This window comes from Carassius carassius, chromosome 31, assembly GCF_963082965.1.
Source record: "Carassius carassius chromosome 31, fCarCar2.1, whole genome shotgun sequence".
NCBI classification, from domain to species: Eukaryota; Metazoa; Chordata; class Actinopteri; order Cypriniformes; family Cyprinidae; genus Carassius; species Carassius carassius.
Window position 1 is genome coordinate 29,248,684 of NC_081785.1, and position 17,653 is coordinate 29,266,336.

Here is a 17,653-nt window from a genome sequence, read left to right on the forward strand (position 1 = left end):
AGTATAAATATATCAGATGTTAAATTATCCCATATTGTTCAGTAGTATTTTTCCGTTTACATAATAGGACTAGGTGTTATAATTCCAATATTCAGTGTATTAAACAGAACAAGCACATATTGCACATTTACAACAGACATTAGTCTTTGCCTGTGCCAGTCAGTGATGGAGAAATATGATTCATCTGCTCTTTAATTGGGCCTTTAATTATAGTATCTGTACTAAACAGCATTAAATTGTTAGTTTTCAAGCCTGTGACAGTGCTCAAGAAGGCAGGTTATGACAGAGCGTTTGCTGAGATTCTTTACTTCACTGACCACACTCAAATCAAAACTGACCCTCTTCATTTATTTATTAAGACTACGTGATATTTTTTAATAAAAAAAGTCAAGACACAGTTCACAGCTCATAAGGTGAACTAATTCTTTTTTTTTCAATACATTCATATGTAAGCAAATACACTTCTACACTTACATTTACATGTATGTACATACCTATACAGGTATGTGCCCATGCATATATGCACAGATTTCATATGTTTTGTAAATATTAAGAAAGAAAAAGGAAAAGAAAGAAAAACTATGTACATATAGGGAGTAAACTTTCTTTACATAGGAATTTTGATTAAAAAAATTATATCAGGTCTATGAGATGCTGCATATTTGATAAATTTTCCCAGTGTAACACAAATTGTTCCATTTTGTGATCTACAAATGCTGTTATTTTCTCCATTTTATAAATATCCATTGTAATATCAATTCATGCATCAAGGTGATCTAATTCTAAGTGAAGGAGGCAGACATGTAGGATGGGGTTTGTTTTTATCCATCAAGTGTCTTTCAGATGAGGTTTTCACTAATATTATTAATGTACACGCGTTACACACTGGTTTTCTGTACTCACGGGTCCCTGTTCGCACCTGTCCAAAGTACAATCATATTTATATGTCACAGTGAAGCCTTTTATAGTGCACGTTAGGACACAGCGCTTAGACTCCCATCTCATCTGTCAGTCAACGGCCATAAACAGCCTCCTGGTATGGTCAGGCCATATCGAATCAGCCGTTGATTAATTGTTAATTAATCCCTCCGCTGAATGTCTGGGCTCCGGTTGGCACGGCAGAGAGAGGAGGTCTCTGTAAATAGTTTGAGTGGCATCTCATTAAAGCTGATGTGTGGAACATGTTGACAGACGACTTTTTTGCTGCTAAGGTGCTAAAGACCTTTGACATACATACACTAGCTTCTTGTTCTTGGGTGGGTCGCATTTCACTCTGTCTGGAGTTCCCTTATGCTCATACTAACGCCGCTTCACAGTAAAAACCACACGATCGCAGTTCTGATGAGGCCTTGTGGAAGCTTGAGAATGGACAAAGCTGCCATGCGTAATGTGACGGCTTACCTTTCATTGGAACTGCAGAACTAGTGTCTGATGATTTGGACGTGTTCTGGACAACAGAAGCTGTCATATGTGGTTTGGAATAAGGCTTTACATTCCGTTACCAGTCAGACACCGTAGCCCTGTCAGATTAGACAGCTGGTGATCACCTGCCTCCAGACCCCTGACTCCTAGGGCCGGATTTTTCCAGCATGGAATTCTGCGGTGAGGATGTGTAGAATTGTTTCCCAACCTGAAGCGTCCGCTGTGGGAAGTCACATGGCAGGATAGCTGTCTTGCTTTCAAAAGATGTCATTCTGATTGAAGAGGAGCGTACTGAGTTGACACATAATGGCTCTGTTCCAAAACCCAGTGAGCTCCCTACATAGGCAGCATTTGAAGGCCTTTAGGTTGAAAACGTTCCCCATGCAGATGTTGCAGTGGGTTCAATTAGTCATGCAATTTACCCACGTTCGACAGAGATTTGCTTGGTCTGGAAGCATTTTCTATGTGAGCCGTGCTTCATACATCACTACACTATTGACAAGAGAAGATTGACCTTTTTTGTCCCCCGTGAAATTTACCTGAAATTTCACTAATGTGCCACCACCAAACCGTCTTTTTATATATTTTTCACTTAAGTCCATTTTTGAATCAGAATAAATTCATGGGCACCTTCATTAGACTGGCATTGATGATTTACAAAGCTTATGCAGTTGAATCACAAGCATCAAGCCTAAATTTAACAGGCATCACATCACTCCTCATGACAGCGGATAATTCCCCTCGCTCATAGAGTGGTTCCACTTGTATCCGCCCATCTCTTGGGTTTGCTGTTTTCTCATTGTCATTAAACGGTGAAATCTCCTTACTGTGTTGCCGGGGCTGATCCAACTCGAGCTGTGTAATCTCCTTGTAATGGAGTGTGAATACTGCCGGCCGATAAATCAGCACCTCATCAGCAGCCTTTATTAAATATAGACACCGACCGACAGACCTTAGTATATTCAATTTAACCAATGACGGGCTCCAGCACCAGTGATCATGATGGATGGGGCAATCAAAGCCCAGATCTGACCCCGTCCTCACCCATGTGTGAGATGGGAGAGGTGAGTGAGGGGCATCTGCCACAGAGGACAAGAGCTACTTAGTTGACTAGTAGGAAAGTAGTTTGTTTCGGGAGTTCAACCCTTTAACTGTCACTGTTTGTGACCCATCCAAAAAAAATTATAATGTTGACAAAATACATTGGAAAGGTCTGAGTCTCATGATTCCATATTTGGTGATTATTTTGTGATTGACGTAATATTGACAGAGAAATTTAGACATTTTTGACAGAAAAATGCATCCAAAAATGCAATGGAGATTGGGTGTCACCTGGTGGCTGTTTGTGGTATATTTTTTCCTAAATAGAATTTCACATGAACCTCAGTTTTTTTACATCAACTTCAAATTTGGAACATAAATAATTTAGACATAAGACTTTAATTGTCTAGCATTTTAGAGTAACATTTTGTTATTTTATATAACAAAAATAGTACATAACATTTTCGTTACAGTAAATGTAAACTTCTATAACTTTTAGATACTTTAATATTTTGAAATGATTGCACTTTTGTAATAATTTGCTGATTGTCTTCTTAAAAAACAAAGAGTGCAAACTTTGGTCTGCATTTAAAAGAGTTCATAAATTATAACAATTTAGGTTCAGATGTATGTGTTCAAAAATGGGGGTGACAGTTAAAGGGTTAAAACAGCTTGCCAAAGTTACTTTTTGTAACAGCTTGCTTAGGTTAGTAAACACCTTTGAACTACCATTGGTCTAAAGTGATTACAAGCGCAATTGAAAAACAAACTGGTGTGACATAATTTCTCTCAAAATCAGACCAAACCGAAGTTCACGTCCAGTTTGTTTCAAGAGTTTAAAACAGCTTGCCAAAGCAACATTTCTAGAAAAGTTCACCCAGGCTGATAAACACCTTTTCAACTACCATTGGTCCATGGTAATTACAACCGAATCGAAGATTGAACTAGTGTGACCTCATTTCAAACAAAATCAGGCCAGTCCGATGTTTGTGAAACAACTTGATCAAACTCTACATTTCCGTAAAAGCTAAATTTCTATCTACCATTGGTCTGTGATGCCAGTATTTCAAATTCCCTTTCAACCCTAAGCAAGGAATGAATAAAAACTTTGCCCTAAGTATATAGGGGCCTTAACTGAACTTTAATCTTTGATGTCCTGTCCAAGTGTTGTGTAGTTTACTGAAAATTTCACTTCAGAAATGTGACTTTCACTCTCACATGAATTCCTTTCTGTTAATTTGTCCGTTACAGGTTACTATTCAAAGCTAAAGACACACAGAAGACATGGCAAGTCAATCCCTTGAGGAAGCTGTTTTGCAGGGTCAGGTCCGTCAATACTGCACGGCTACTCATTAACCACAGAATCTGTTTAGCAGTGGAAATAAATGATGTGTAATTACATGAATGATTAAACCTCGTTTCTGGCCTGTCATCAGGCTGAGCGGCTCATGTCTGGCCCAGCGGTGTCTCTGGGGACGAGTACGCAGTGGTGCGGGCCGGTCAGGAGGTCAGGGAAAGCAGATTAAGAAAAGGGTATTACTGTATTTAACAGAACCAAACGTCATCATGCTTCACTGACCGAATGATCTCTAGCCCTACACTGGGTTCTGATGGGACACTTATCGTTAATAAAGTACAGATAGATCTTCAACATGAAATGGGACTCAGAAGCCATTATGCTTCCATAATGGACAACACAGGCTCATTAGAAAAACGTGCCTCTCCCAATTACTTTTATTCCTTTTCAAGCAAATTATGATTACAGGGACAAATTATTCATTATTAAAGACTTAATTTTGCACGATTCCTTGCACAGTCAATAATTTTGATGTTTTCACCTCATAACCAGCTCCACATATATATATATATATATATATATATATATATATATATATATATATATATATATATATATATATATATATATATATATATATATATACAGATAGATAGATAGATAGATAGATAGATAGATAGTCTTTTTAATGTTATATTTTGTAAAATTGACATTATTGCCCCTGAGATACATGTATGGCTTTTCATTTGAAGTAAACTTGCTTGTTAACTCAACTGGTACAGCATTGTGATGCACGTCACAATACCTGTCACAATAAATTAGTGGAAAGACTTGTAGAAGCCCAGCTAAAAGGAAACACTCTCAGCACTTTGGCTAATGTTCTGCCAAGGTTCTCTCAAAGTTATGAATAAAGTTCTTCCAGGAGCATTAATAGAACATTTGTTGACAGCAGATTAAAAAAAAAAAAAAATCTATTGGTTATGCCATTTTATTGTTCTGCAAACATTACGGAAACCTCACTTTTGAATGTTCTCTGAACTTTCTATAAAAAGTAATTACATTTAAAAAAATGCCCAACTAAAATGTTTCAGAAAAAAAACATTTCATGGACACTATATAAATAACGCTGTTGTGCGAACATTATGAGAACACTATTAAATACATAAAAATAAAAAAGGACATTTTAAATTTGCAGAAAGCATATGGAAATAATGTTTTCATAACTCAATTGGAACTTCGGCAAAATATTCTTAGAACATAAGAAAAGGCATGGTTGCTCACAGGTGGGCTGAAAAGTAAAAGAATGTGACACGGAAATAAAGGAATTCAGAGTTTTACATTTTGAAAGAAGATTATGAAATGTGACGGGAGGAGCAAAAGACAGACAAAGTGAGCGTGGCGTCAGGCCTCGAAGAGGCTTTTATCAACAGAAAATCAAATAACACGGGATAAAAGAGGCCAAAGGGAAAGAGTGTCCAAAATAAACAGGGAATCTGGTGTCCTCGTCGTGCTGTGGGGTTTGTGTAGGTCGGGCAGTGTTCATGGAGGAAGGGTCCCTCTTCGGTCCGGGGCGCAAGGGGCGGCGGCGGCTTCCTCTAGCAGCCGCATCACTCTCGTTGGCCGCGGCGCTGGCAGGGGATGGACGGCCCGGCATCCTGGCCTGACGGCAGTGTAAACAGGTGCGGTTCCCATCCGGATCGCGCGTCCGGCAGCTCATGTCTCTGGTGGCGCGGGAGTTCCTCAACGCACCCTTCCTGGACCCACGAGGACACCAGTGTGCATGCACGGGGAAGACACCGGTCTCCTGAGGAGAGGCGCTTTGGGCTTTTAAACAGCGGTGGTGATGAGGCTCCATTTCCTTCAGGTGTGCCCCATCACACGCCGCCAGCCCTGACTCGTCCAGCGCCCCTCCTCTCACACACCCACTCCAGTTGGGAGCCTGGTGAAGGGCGGCGATTTAGGACGGGGTGCCGGTGACAATCAGGGAGGAGGCAGCTGACTCGTCACATTCCCCCTCCCAAGCGACATCCCCGTCATCAGGGCACCGCCCACACGGGAGTGCTACCATCCTCAACCAGGCTCCAAACGGTCGGAGTGGGCGGGGATTCCTCTCCGGGCAGTCCTCCCTCTCGCAGCGCACCGGAACAGGGACAGAGAAACCGGGTTTTAGTGACAGCCTCAACCAACCACAGGGTAAAATGACAATAACAGAGAAATCACTTACCCCTTTTGTGGCTGGGAGGCTGTCCCCGGTTTTCCTCCTTCCCAGTCCGGGTCCTCACGAACGTTTGGAAGCGAGAGGGAGTGACGTCACCAGATGTTTCCCAACTGCGCTGTCTAGGCTCCGCCTTGCCCGCATTCTCCACCACTGTGGCGGGAGGAGCACAAGACAGACACAGTGGGTGTGGCGTCAGGCCTCGGAGAGGCTTTTATTTACAGAAAATTAGATAAAACAGGCGATAAAGGTGGCCAAAGGGGAAGAGTGTCCAAAATAAACAGGGAATCTGGTGTCCTCGTCGTGCTGCGGGGTTTGTGTAGGTCGGGCAGTGTTCATGGAGGAAGGGTCCAGGTAAGGGGCGGAGTCCGGCGGCCGCACCCACTCCCCTCTTCGGTCCGGGGCTTCCTCTAGCAGCCGCATCACTCTCGTTGGCCGCGGCGCTGGCAGGGGATGGACAGCCCGGCATCATGGCCCGACGGCCGTGTAAATGGGTGCGGTTCCCATCCGGATCGCGGGTCCGGCAGCTCACGTCTCTAGTGGCGCGGGAGTTCCTCAACGCACCCTTATGGACCCATGAGGACACCAGTGTGCATGCACGGGGTGCTGGTGACAATCAGGGAGGAGGCAGCTGACTTGTCACAGAAGACAGATATTTTATATTTAGAATAACGTCGCTGATTAATCATTCACATTGAAACTATGAATTATGAAATCTGATTTAATTTTAACTTCAAGGTTATTGTATGTTTTTTTTTTATTCTGAATGAGCAGATATGTGAAATTTCTGATATGTCGAATTTTAGACAGTTTTTACTTAATAAGACTGTAGGAGTGTTGCTCTGGCTGATATGATCAGGAATGACATAAACACTTTTATTTGCTTTTATTTGATTGTGCTCTCTGTCGTGGTTGGCTGAGATGAGGTGAGACAGATGCTGAAATTATTTATGGAGCAGCGTAATTTATGAGCAGACATGTATTGATTGGGTCCCAGCTGATGATGTCATGCCGAATGTAGAGGAATCACACAAAAACACATTTGTTTTAATCACGATGGAGACTTAACTGCTTTTATAGTGAGTAAGGGGTCATTTCTATACTCTGACCCACACAAACATCTTCATTAACACATCATTTATTTATTAAGCCAATTTCTATACATGTTTTTAAAGAGCACTTATATACAGCACTTATTAAATTACAACAACATTTTTTTTATTCCTATCTGTATTCTGAATGGGTTTACTGAGGGCTTTGCTCACATATCATTCACACTGATTTATATTTAACATTATATTCCTAAAAACTGAAAATGAAAGTGAAAATGTAGTTATTTCTGTCCGTTGTCAGTATTTTCAGATTTATAGTCATAGTTTTATCAGTGAAAAAAAGAGAAATCCAAAATCCCCTCTGGAAAAACCTTTAATGTGTCAACAAATTAAAACTAGAATTTTACTGTAAACCTGGCTTTATCCAGTCTTCAGATTTCCGTTCTGGAAATGCAATGCAAATTATGTAATTTCTTATTAAATTATTTGCAAATGTAAACATAACATTTCAGAAATGATCTAATATATAACAGTTGTCTTAATGTACTGATTAATAAGCTGGGGAAGTATGGTGATACTGTATTAAACTTTTATTCTATTCACCTTTGATTTCTTGCCCTAATTAAAACAAACAAGACTTTGTTTATTAGCCAGTGGGTCGTGACTTCATCATATGACTTGTAAATGTTATTCCCTGAGAATAAGGTGCTCTAATCACCTTAAATTTGCAGATGGACTCCTTATCCACCAAATATCCTTTGGCACGGCATGATATGTGCATAATGCAAATGTCTTAAGAATGATTTACTGTTATTTTCAGTGTCGTGTAGAGTTTCATTGGGGACAGGATGTTGATTGACAGTGAAACTCACACAAACTCCAACCACAAACCATCAGGACGAGGAGGAGGAGGAGACTAGAGCCATAAACTGACAGGAACACATTTTCAAATATAAGCTTGCGAATGCAGGTAGATTAAAACGTGTCAGTTTTTATGGCTATTTTGTTAATAAAAGGCTGCCGGAGTCATAAAAGGCCTTTTTGCAAAGGTTTCGGCTTTTGTCTATTTTCAGAATTGCTGGCTTTGATTTGATTTGATTTAGCGAGCGTGAAATATATCACGGGGAGATGGCCGAGCTTGTCTTTGTTATAGAAGATGTGTCCAGCAGTGAATTTTATTGGGCTGCATAAAATCAAGCTAAAACCTGATTACATTTTTTTTTACTAGTGCTTAAGTTAGATCACAATGACAGCTGCTTTTGCATCGAGAGTAAAAAGCTAGATTTCAGAAACATTTCAACACGGGTAAATGGAAATGAGTCAAAGCAGGTTTTTATAAAGTAAATCCCATTTGAAGAGAAGTCCGCGCTCAGCTTCATAAACTGTTGTGTTTTCAACATTGACTGAGACACCCACAATGCAAACCTCAATAACAGCAAAATGACACTAAAAGACACTAATGTTCAATAAAGTGTTTTACATTTGGGGTTGAAAATACAATCAATATTAATAATCAGTAGCATTATTGATTTAACTGTACTAAACTATTGAATGAGAGCAAAAGTTTAACTGAATAACTTTGCAAGTTATCACCACTGTTATAAACCTGATTTAATCCTAACACAGAATTAAACTGAGCTCAATAATGACACTGTTGTCTTCTGTAGAGCTGCTGTTTAATTGATGAACTTTATAACATGAACTATTAAAATCCTGTTTATTAATGTGAAGCTGCTTTGAGAAGAAGCTATATTGTATAAAACCCGATATAAATAAATTATCAGAATAAACAATTCTACCTCCAAGTATTATTAGCCTAACCGTAAGCATTTTCTTTTTCAAGCAATATAGCAACTTTTCAGGTTTCTTATAAAATATGCATCATAAATGTGTGTTAATCAGCATTTTATTGTTAAATGCAACTCATCAGAATTTATGATCATAATGATCTGTTTATAATATCTACACTGAAAACATTTTTTAAAACAATTTTCACTCAGAAATTGCTAGCAAATTTTACAAATAACAATATCAAAGCAAACCAATTAATTAAACATGACATATTTAAGTAATAATAATAATAATAATAGTGTTTTCTTTTAAAACGTGCTTCAATAATCTTTTTTGTTTACTTTAATATATATATATATATATTACACTCTTACACTATGACTTCATTCTGGTTTAAAACAATAATTTCTCCATGACTAAAATAAAGTCCCATCTTTTCTTCTTATTTAATATCGTGTGTAACTCAAAACTATGTCACGCTGTGGACGTAACATGAGTTGTGTACAGTGTTTCCTGGCTGTCCATTTGTTTTGTCAAAGACACTCGTGGCCTTCCAGGAAAAGGTGGCCGTGATCGACGTGTGGCATTCATGCACCAATCAATGCACTTTGCATATGAATCTGCTCACATTAGCCCAGTCCTGAGCCCGGATCACTGACGTCTTTCACATTTAGTGTAGCAAGAAGTGTTTCTGACTGTATGTATTGAGCACGTCTGCGCTGACCTGATCTCCAGCGGCTCCCGTTCATCCCGCACCTCCATTCTGAGGCCCTTATTGATCCCTCTTCACATTGTCAGGTCCTGATCGCAATCTGTTAATTAATGTATCCTCCAGCACACCCGGCCGCTGTTCACCCAACTGATAAAGGAAATTAAACACTCAGTTTCTCTTTTTGCCGCTTTCTTATTTTCCTCCGGCTCTGTCTGTCTCTCAGCCCACAAACACTCCCGAGTGTCAGTCGGCGACAGATAGACATCGCCCGCTCATCTCTGCATTCATATGAAAGTTTGGGGTCAGGTGTGGCGGGGTGAGGCGATCAATACTGTAATCTATCAGCTCTTTAATGGCGAGCGGAGCAGAAGCGCTTCTTTAGTCCACTTGTAAAGCAATCATTTTAATCATCAGAGCGCTGCGAGCTCGAGGTGTGTGATGTGCAGACGGAGTCGAGGAGATTTGCTGCACACATTATTGACAGCTGTCAGAGGAAACACAATGATAATGCCCTCATCCTGTCTTTGCTGGGGTGTTTCTGTATTAAACACAGCACTGCTGGTGGGGAAATGAAGTATGGTTTGTATTGAGTTTGTAGTGAGACACAGTTGTGTCCCCAAATTACATTAAATAAATGACCTAAATACCATTTAATGTTTTATTAAATGCATTTATAATGCCTAAATGTTATACTTGCATTATACTTTCTTTCATGGAGGAACCCAGGAACCCAGTGTTATTTTTGGATCATTGAACTACTATTATAGCTATTATATTAACATTTTAATCAGTTTTATTATTTTATTTTCCATTTTAATTTTAGCTAAAGTTTTAGTAATTTTTGCGATTTTTTTTTTAATGTCTATATACTTTTATTCATTTTTTTCTTCTTTTTTTTTAGTTTTATTTGTTTTAGTGCATTAAAATGCTAAAGGTTGCCTTGGCAACCATCTGAAATTAAACAGATTTTATATTTCATTTTATTTCAGTTAATGTTTTTCATTTCAAGTAACAGAACTAATGACCTTGCCCAGGAGAGAGGTTTCTGTACAGACTTAAACCTTAAAATGTCTTGACACTGAAAAAATATCAAACATCAAACGTCATTGATCAGAGATTAGAGATTAGTTTATTTAACACCCATTGACCTAGAGAGGGGCATGTTGTCACACTCTATGGGGTAAGTTTTCACGTCTGCCAAATCTGCCATTAAATAGCCTATAGTAGACCTTTTAACAAAATTTAAAGAGTAAACCAAAAGAAACACGATTGTAATATATGTAGTATGTTTTAATTGTGTAATAAATATTACAAAAAATAAGAATTTTAACATAGACGGTGGACAATCAATATCCAATTTAAGAAGTTAAAAACCTCTGTTAGAAAACTACTGTGTGACTGAAAAAACCTAATGTAAAAGCTAATGTAAAGGTTAAAGGTTGTAATGTAAATGTAAAAAACCTCATACATCTCTTTGTGACAACTAGCCCTGGGCTTGCCGTTCTATATGTGTGTGTGTGTATATTATGCTCTATATACAGTATATTGTCTTCTTTCAGTAAACTGAGTCCAGGCTGTTTAATGGTTTGATGAATGAAGAGTGTGTCTTGTCTCTTGCTCAGGTTTCTCCAGCCTGTCTCTGGGAGACCAGATGAGTTTACTGCAGAGCGCATGGATGGAGATCCTGATCCTGAGCATCGTCTTCCGCTCGCTGCCCTACGAGGACGAGCTGGTGTACGCAGAGGACTATGTGATGGACGAGGAGCACTCGCGGCTCACGGGCCTGCTGGACCTCTACGTGTCCATCCTACAGCTCGTGCGCAAGTACAAGAAACTCAAGGTGGAGAAGGAGGAGTTCGTCACGCTGAAGGCCATCGCACTCGCCAACTCAGGTATCAGCTGCTTTAGACTGACTGATTGATTTGCTTGCTTTACATACACTGCCATTTAAATGTTTGCAGTCCGTTTTTTTTTTTTTTTGTTATTTTAATAATTTTTTTTTCAGCAAGGACACATTAAATAGCGCATCCAAAGTGCCAGTAAAGACACTTATAATGTAACAAATGATTTCTATTTCAACTAAATGCTGTTCTTTTGAACTTTCTATTCATCTGTGAATTTTCCACAGAAATATTGTGCAGCACAACTGTGTTCAACATTGATAATAATCAGAAATGTTTCTCGAGCAGCAAATCATCATATTATTCTGATTTCTGAAGATCATGTGACACTGAAGACTGGAGGAATGATGCTGATAATACAGCTGTGCATCACAGAAATACATTGTAATAATATTTCACAATTTTACAGTCTTTTAAATGTAGCCCTGATGAGCATGAGACTTTGAATATATATATTTTTTCTTTAACAAATTAACCAAACCAGCTGTCACATTTGTTGCATTTTGAGATAAATTGTCACCACATATCATCCACATCACATTCAGCCTTTACATTTACAGTAACAGAGAGGAATCACAGTCAATCCCAGTCCGTTTTTATTAATATCACCTTTCACTTAAAGTATACACAAACCAAAACCAAAATAGCGATTGTAATGTTGTATTTTTATTTGTTATTCTACTCTGTTACATTTGCGTCACTTAAATTTTTGAAGCGCCTTGAAAAGGAGCCGCATACAAAGATTGACCTACATGATGTGTACAGTATACATGCTTTATTTATCAGTACAGTATACTCGAGCACACTCACACGTTTCTGGTGACATGAGTCCCGTGTAAAGATGAAGGGAGCGGAAGCAGAAGAGCCCCGTTTCTCTCTCTCTCTCTCTTCATAAGTGTAGCCACGGGGCCCGGCCGCCGCCACAGATAGATTTAGCATTTCATTAGGAACACCAGGGCTGTCAATATCATGTGTAAAGTCGAATGGAACGAGTATCAGCGAGCGTTCGGAGGAGCAGACACAGGGCCACATCGACAGCTGGCTCTTCAGAAGGCAGGCCCCGTCCTCTCCTCTCCTGATCAATGCGGCCCGCGCTCGCCTCGTTTTATTCTGCGTCTCTCTTTGTCTGGCTGAGAGATGAAAACGCTGATGGTGTGTTCTGGCGCGCGTGGGATGACGGGAGAGAGAGGGACACGCTCAGTTCGATGGCTCTCGCGGGACTGCCACTGTCTGACAGCTGTGAAAATTCATAGCCATTGATTTTGTAATTAGCAGTTTATCAGTCGTATCGACAGGCTCTTTCTGATGGATTGCAAGGAAATTGTTTCTTCAGACGTGTTTTTTTAACCTCCACCTCACACACACACACAAACACACACTTTCTCTCTCTGCTTCTCACTGTGAAACGTGATTCTTCCTCAGTATTTTTGTCTTGTTTTCCAGTATAAATATCTAAATTGCCTTGAATTAAGGAACATTCAGTTGAGAAGCTAAATGACAAGATATTAAGTCTTATTAACTGAAAAATGACAAGTGAAAAAAAAAAATGAATCAAAATGAAGTGAGTTTATGTGTAAAACAGTAGAGTCAGAAAATTAATCTCTTTTTGAATTGGGTTTGTTTTTCTGACCCTTTGTTTTTTAACATGAAATCACTTTGATATACATTTTCAGTTAACAAGACTTAATATCTTAAGACACTGCACATCTAAAGTAAATGTATTTAGATTTGTTTTATTTATATATGTATATATATATATATGTTGTTGTTGTTTTTTTTTTGCAGTGTAATGTGAATTATTAATAAATGACATGATTAATTACAGGACATAGGGATCCTCTAAAGAGTCGTATAGATTATATTTATAATATAAAACATTGTCAAATAAATACTTTTTAAATTAGTATTTATATACACCATTTTTCAAAAATTTGTAGTCAGTAATTTTTTCTAAATGTTTTGAAAGAAGTCTCTTCTGCTCACCAAAAAAAAACAAAAAAAAACAGTGAAACCGGTAATATTGTGAATGTATTTTCTGTGTGAATCTGTGTTAAAGTGTAATGTATTTCTCCGCTGTATTTTCAGCATCATTCCTCCAGTCTTCAGTGTCACATGATCTTCAGAAATCAGAATAATATGATGATTTACTGCTCGAGAAACATTTCTGATTATCAATGATGAAAACACTTGTGCTGCACAATATTTTTGTGAACCGTGATGCGTATCGCGTTTTACAATCTAAGTGACCCCAAAATATTAAACAGTAGTAAAATTATTTATAATTTAAAAATGAATTAAAATAAACAAAATACTGTGTGGGTGTTGTACTGAGCATGTGTGATGTGTGTTGTTCTGGTGACAGACTCCATGCACATAGAGGACGTGGAGTCGGTGCAGAAGCTCCAGGACGCCCTTCACGAAGCGCTGCAGGACTACGAGAGCTGTCAGCACACAGAAGACCCTCGGCGGGCGGGGAAGCTGCTCATGACGCTGCCGCTGCTCCGGCAGACGGCCACCAAGGCCATACAGCACTTCTACAGCATCAAGATGCAGGGCAAGGTGCCCATGCACAAACTCTTCCTGGAGATGCTGGAGGCCAAGGTCTGATTGGCTGCTCGTCGCGTGACATCATCGAGCCAGAGACTGCGGAGCACAGCCTGAGACGTTTTTAAAGACGTGAAAAAAAATTAATAACTGGGTTTAAAGCATAAATATAAATGGAAAAATAATTTAAAAATCTATAACAAATACTATGTACTTGTACAGTGATGCTTTTTGTTCTTAATCTGTGCTTATATATGATGGAAGACACTGTAAGTCATTTCAGTTCAGCGAATAGTCATTTTTTCTTTCCGCTAACTCTCCGTACGTGTCGCCAACAACCTCAGTCCGGCCCTCGGACGATGCCAGGACACCTTGAGGACTTGTAAATATTCATGGCAGGATTTGGCCGAGGCTGGACGTGGAAGCTGCTGCCGGTTCTTCCCTAAATGTGAACATGCTGACGTCCTTGAAAATACCTCTTCTTGAATCCTGGGAGGACGACGCTTGTGGCGCGTTCATCCGGGATCTCAGTCATCTTACTCTAGTAACTCAGCAATAAATCGAGCCGATGAGGAGCGCCCACCTCTTGAGTTGCACTGTACTGCTTTTTTAAACGACTTGTTATTGTTGTCGCTGATGTTTTGGCCTGGATGTAGTTTCAAAGGATTTACGACGTGTGGCAGAAGTCCAGGACACTCCGTGTTAAAACAATCACATGCCCATATGTCAAACAACCTATCTTGGGCTTGTTAAGCCACCGGCGGAGGAAACGAGGTGCCTGTCATCATCTGCTCAGACGCTGCCAGGACTTTTATAGCCATGTATCTGAATGAAGGTGGGCGGCAGGTGCAGGTCTTTATCACCAGCTTTATTTTTAGGTCTTGGAAGTCGACAGCAGATTGAACAGGAGGGGTGTTTGACCTCATGTTGACACAATAGCATCGCTTCGAAAATGGCTTTCGAACTCGCCGGCACCATAAACAGCTTATTACCCCTCGATCCACTTGACAGCAGACCACCGTACGGCCATTAGTCCGAGATATCCATTAGGAATGGATTCAGTGCTGTGACTGAAGGGTCACAGGGTTTGATTGTGTCCTGGGGTTGCGTTTCCCAAAAGCAGCTATGGTCACCAACATACAGTAGTTTAGTCGGTGTTTCCCGAAGCCAGATGCTTGTGAAGACCATCACAAGTTTGTGTGGCTGGAAGTACAACTTTCGACCTGTGGTTATAAGGGTCTTGTTGGAATGAAATAGACTTCAATAGATTGTGCTCAGTTTGCACATTAAGCAAGATAGCATGCAGTGCATTCTATAGCCTTCATTGCATTTACATTTTCAATTCAATTGTTTGGATTAAACGTTGAAATAAAGCAACCAATTACATACCACATGATAATGTGATTTAAAAAACAAATGGCTTTCTGTTGTTCGTGGAAATTAACTATAACAATCAGACAATAAATGTACGGTAAAAGTAATAAAATTAGCAAAAAATGTCTGAAGAACTTTCAAAGCTGTTGCATGGGGAATTCATGTGAACTAAATCTGCATGACTGTGCAAAACTCTCGATAACGCAGATTCCGATTGGATTTCGCCTGTTAAAGTGACCACATCTTGTTTGCAATCTTGAACTGAATAATTAGCAGTTGTAATTCCTCCACTACCGGAGTGTGAAATCATTAACGACAGGCCTATTTTGTTGAAGTGTGAACGTGCTACTATGGTTTTGGGAAACAGTTGTGACTAGTTAGTTGCATTGCACTTTGGTGGTTAAGCAGCGAGTTTTGTCATGTTTGGGAAACGCACCCAAGGTCGAATCTCTCTCTGCAACAGTCTCGAGCCGACCAGACGAGATAGCGAGCGAGAAGATAATACAGGGATTCATTTTATATGCAGCGGCGCAACTGTGTGGATTCGCATTAGGGATCAATTCTGATTGAAATCATGCTTCAAGCTACAGCACGCAAATGCTAAATTCACATAACACTGAGTTTTGAATACGCAATTCATAACGTAACGCAATAGTACCGCAGTGCTTCATGAACATCTGTTAGTCCTACACTGAGATGGACACATAGTAATGAACATATATGCAACTTTCACGTAGCTACCTCATCATTCATCCACGTCTGGACATTCTGTAAATACTCCTCTGTTTTGTAGTGCCCTTTATTTCGCCCGTTTCTGGCTTGTGGACATTAACACAACTTCTGGTATCACTAGATAACTAGGTTAACTTCTCATACCATACTAACCACCAAAGCACACTACACTCTTACCATGTCCTGTTTGGTGAACAGATCTAGGTGCTTTTTTTCTACTTTTTTTGACAACGGGACACTTGGACACATTCATCATCTACCCAAAAACACATTAATGTGTGAGTGGCATGAATGTTGATCTGTGGCTCTCCGTTCACTGTTTAGGAAGGAAAAGATGCATATCTGTAAATGCTGTCTTTTATTTATTTGCTTCTCTGTAGCATGTCAGGGTCAGAATTGGTCCCTCAATGTTCAAAATGATGAAGGCTCTTGATCTTCTCCTCAAGATATTGATTGTGTATATTATATCACTTTGGCCACACTGTACTGTACAATAATATTGTTCATTTAACAAACACCTGTGTCGCTTTCTTTTTTATGTCACAAATGAAAAAGTAACAAAGGTGTACTCTCAAAGCACTGATAGACCGCTTTTCATTTCCTCTCACAAACATGCTGCCAGAATAACTTTCATTTATACCAGATATTTATAAATGTTGTATATAACAAAAATACATTTTTCATTAAGGATGGAGGTCATTTCAGGTAAGATCTCATGACAATATATATTTTCATATTTGTGAGTGTGTTATTGAAAAAATTACACTTCTTAAATTGATTATTAAACAACACAATAATTTAGAAGTGATATTTTAAGACGTTAGAAGGATGTTTTAATTAATGCATCAAATTTACGCAAATTTACATTTATGCACTTGACAGATGCTTTTACCCAAAGCTATTTACATTGCATTTAAATTTTATGAGTTCATGCATTCCTCGACAATCTTACTCATGTCTAACTGCTCTACTCTTTGAGCTACAGGAATGCCATATTTAATGATTTTAAGGAATGAAATGAATCTTTTATTTGCACTGTTAAGGATCCATCTGCACATGATTTAGAGTTGAAGCCATGTGTGATAAACTCACTTATGCATTACTGTCCTGTAAGTGTGGTCAGTGGAGCCGGATGACGATGACCTTTATCTGCTCTGCTGAAGTCTCTCAGACGGAGCGTGGCTCAGTAATGTAAGGTGTAAGTGCTGCAGGACGTCCTCAGAGACACGGGACAACCCGCAGAGCCCCAGAGACAGCAGAGCAAACAGCCCAGAACTGACATGTGCTGCAGAAAACACACTCAGACTGCTGCTGATCTGAAGTGTGTCACACACAGCCACGCTTTCAGTGTCATTATCCTGGATGGTATTAATAAACACATGCTATATGATATTGCACATATATAATATACCACATATCTATATGCATATTGTTTCAGTTTAACTGTTATTGTCTTTATTAAGTCTCAGGAGTCATCAACATAACACAGACTAAATACAGTATACAATAAAATGCATGATACACACACACACACATATATACTGTATGTATGTATATATATATATATATATA

General features: G+C 39.3%; 1 protein-coding gene across 3 annotated transcripts in view; it reads left to right on the forward strand.

Moving 5' to 3' along the window:
* esrrb (estrogen-related receptor beta) overlaps positions 1–16,596 on the forward strand; it is a 72,246-nt gene extending 55,650 nt beyond the window's left edge. For all 3 annotated transcript variants that reach the window (XM_059519473.1, XM_059519472.1, XM_059519474.1), the window contains 2 exons: positions 11,153–11,422; positions 13,794–16,596. In XM_059519473.1, coding sequence (XP_059375456.1) covers positions 11,153–11,422; positions 13,794–14,038 — 515 coding nt within the window. In that variant the 3' untranslated portion in view covers positions 14,039–16,596. The remainder of the gene's footprint in view (positions 1–11,152; positions 11,423–13,793) is intronic.
* Positions 16,597–17,653: the final 1,057 nt, after the last annotated feature.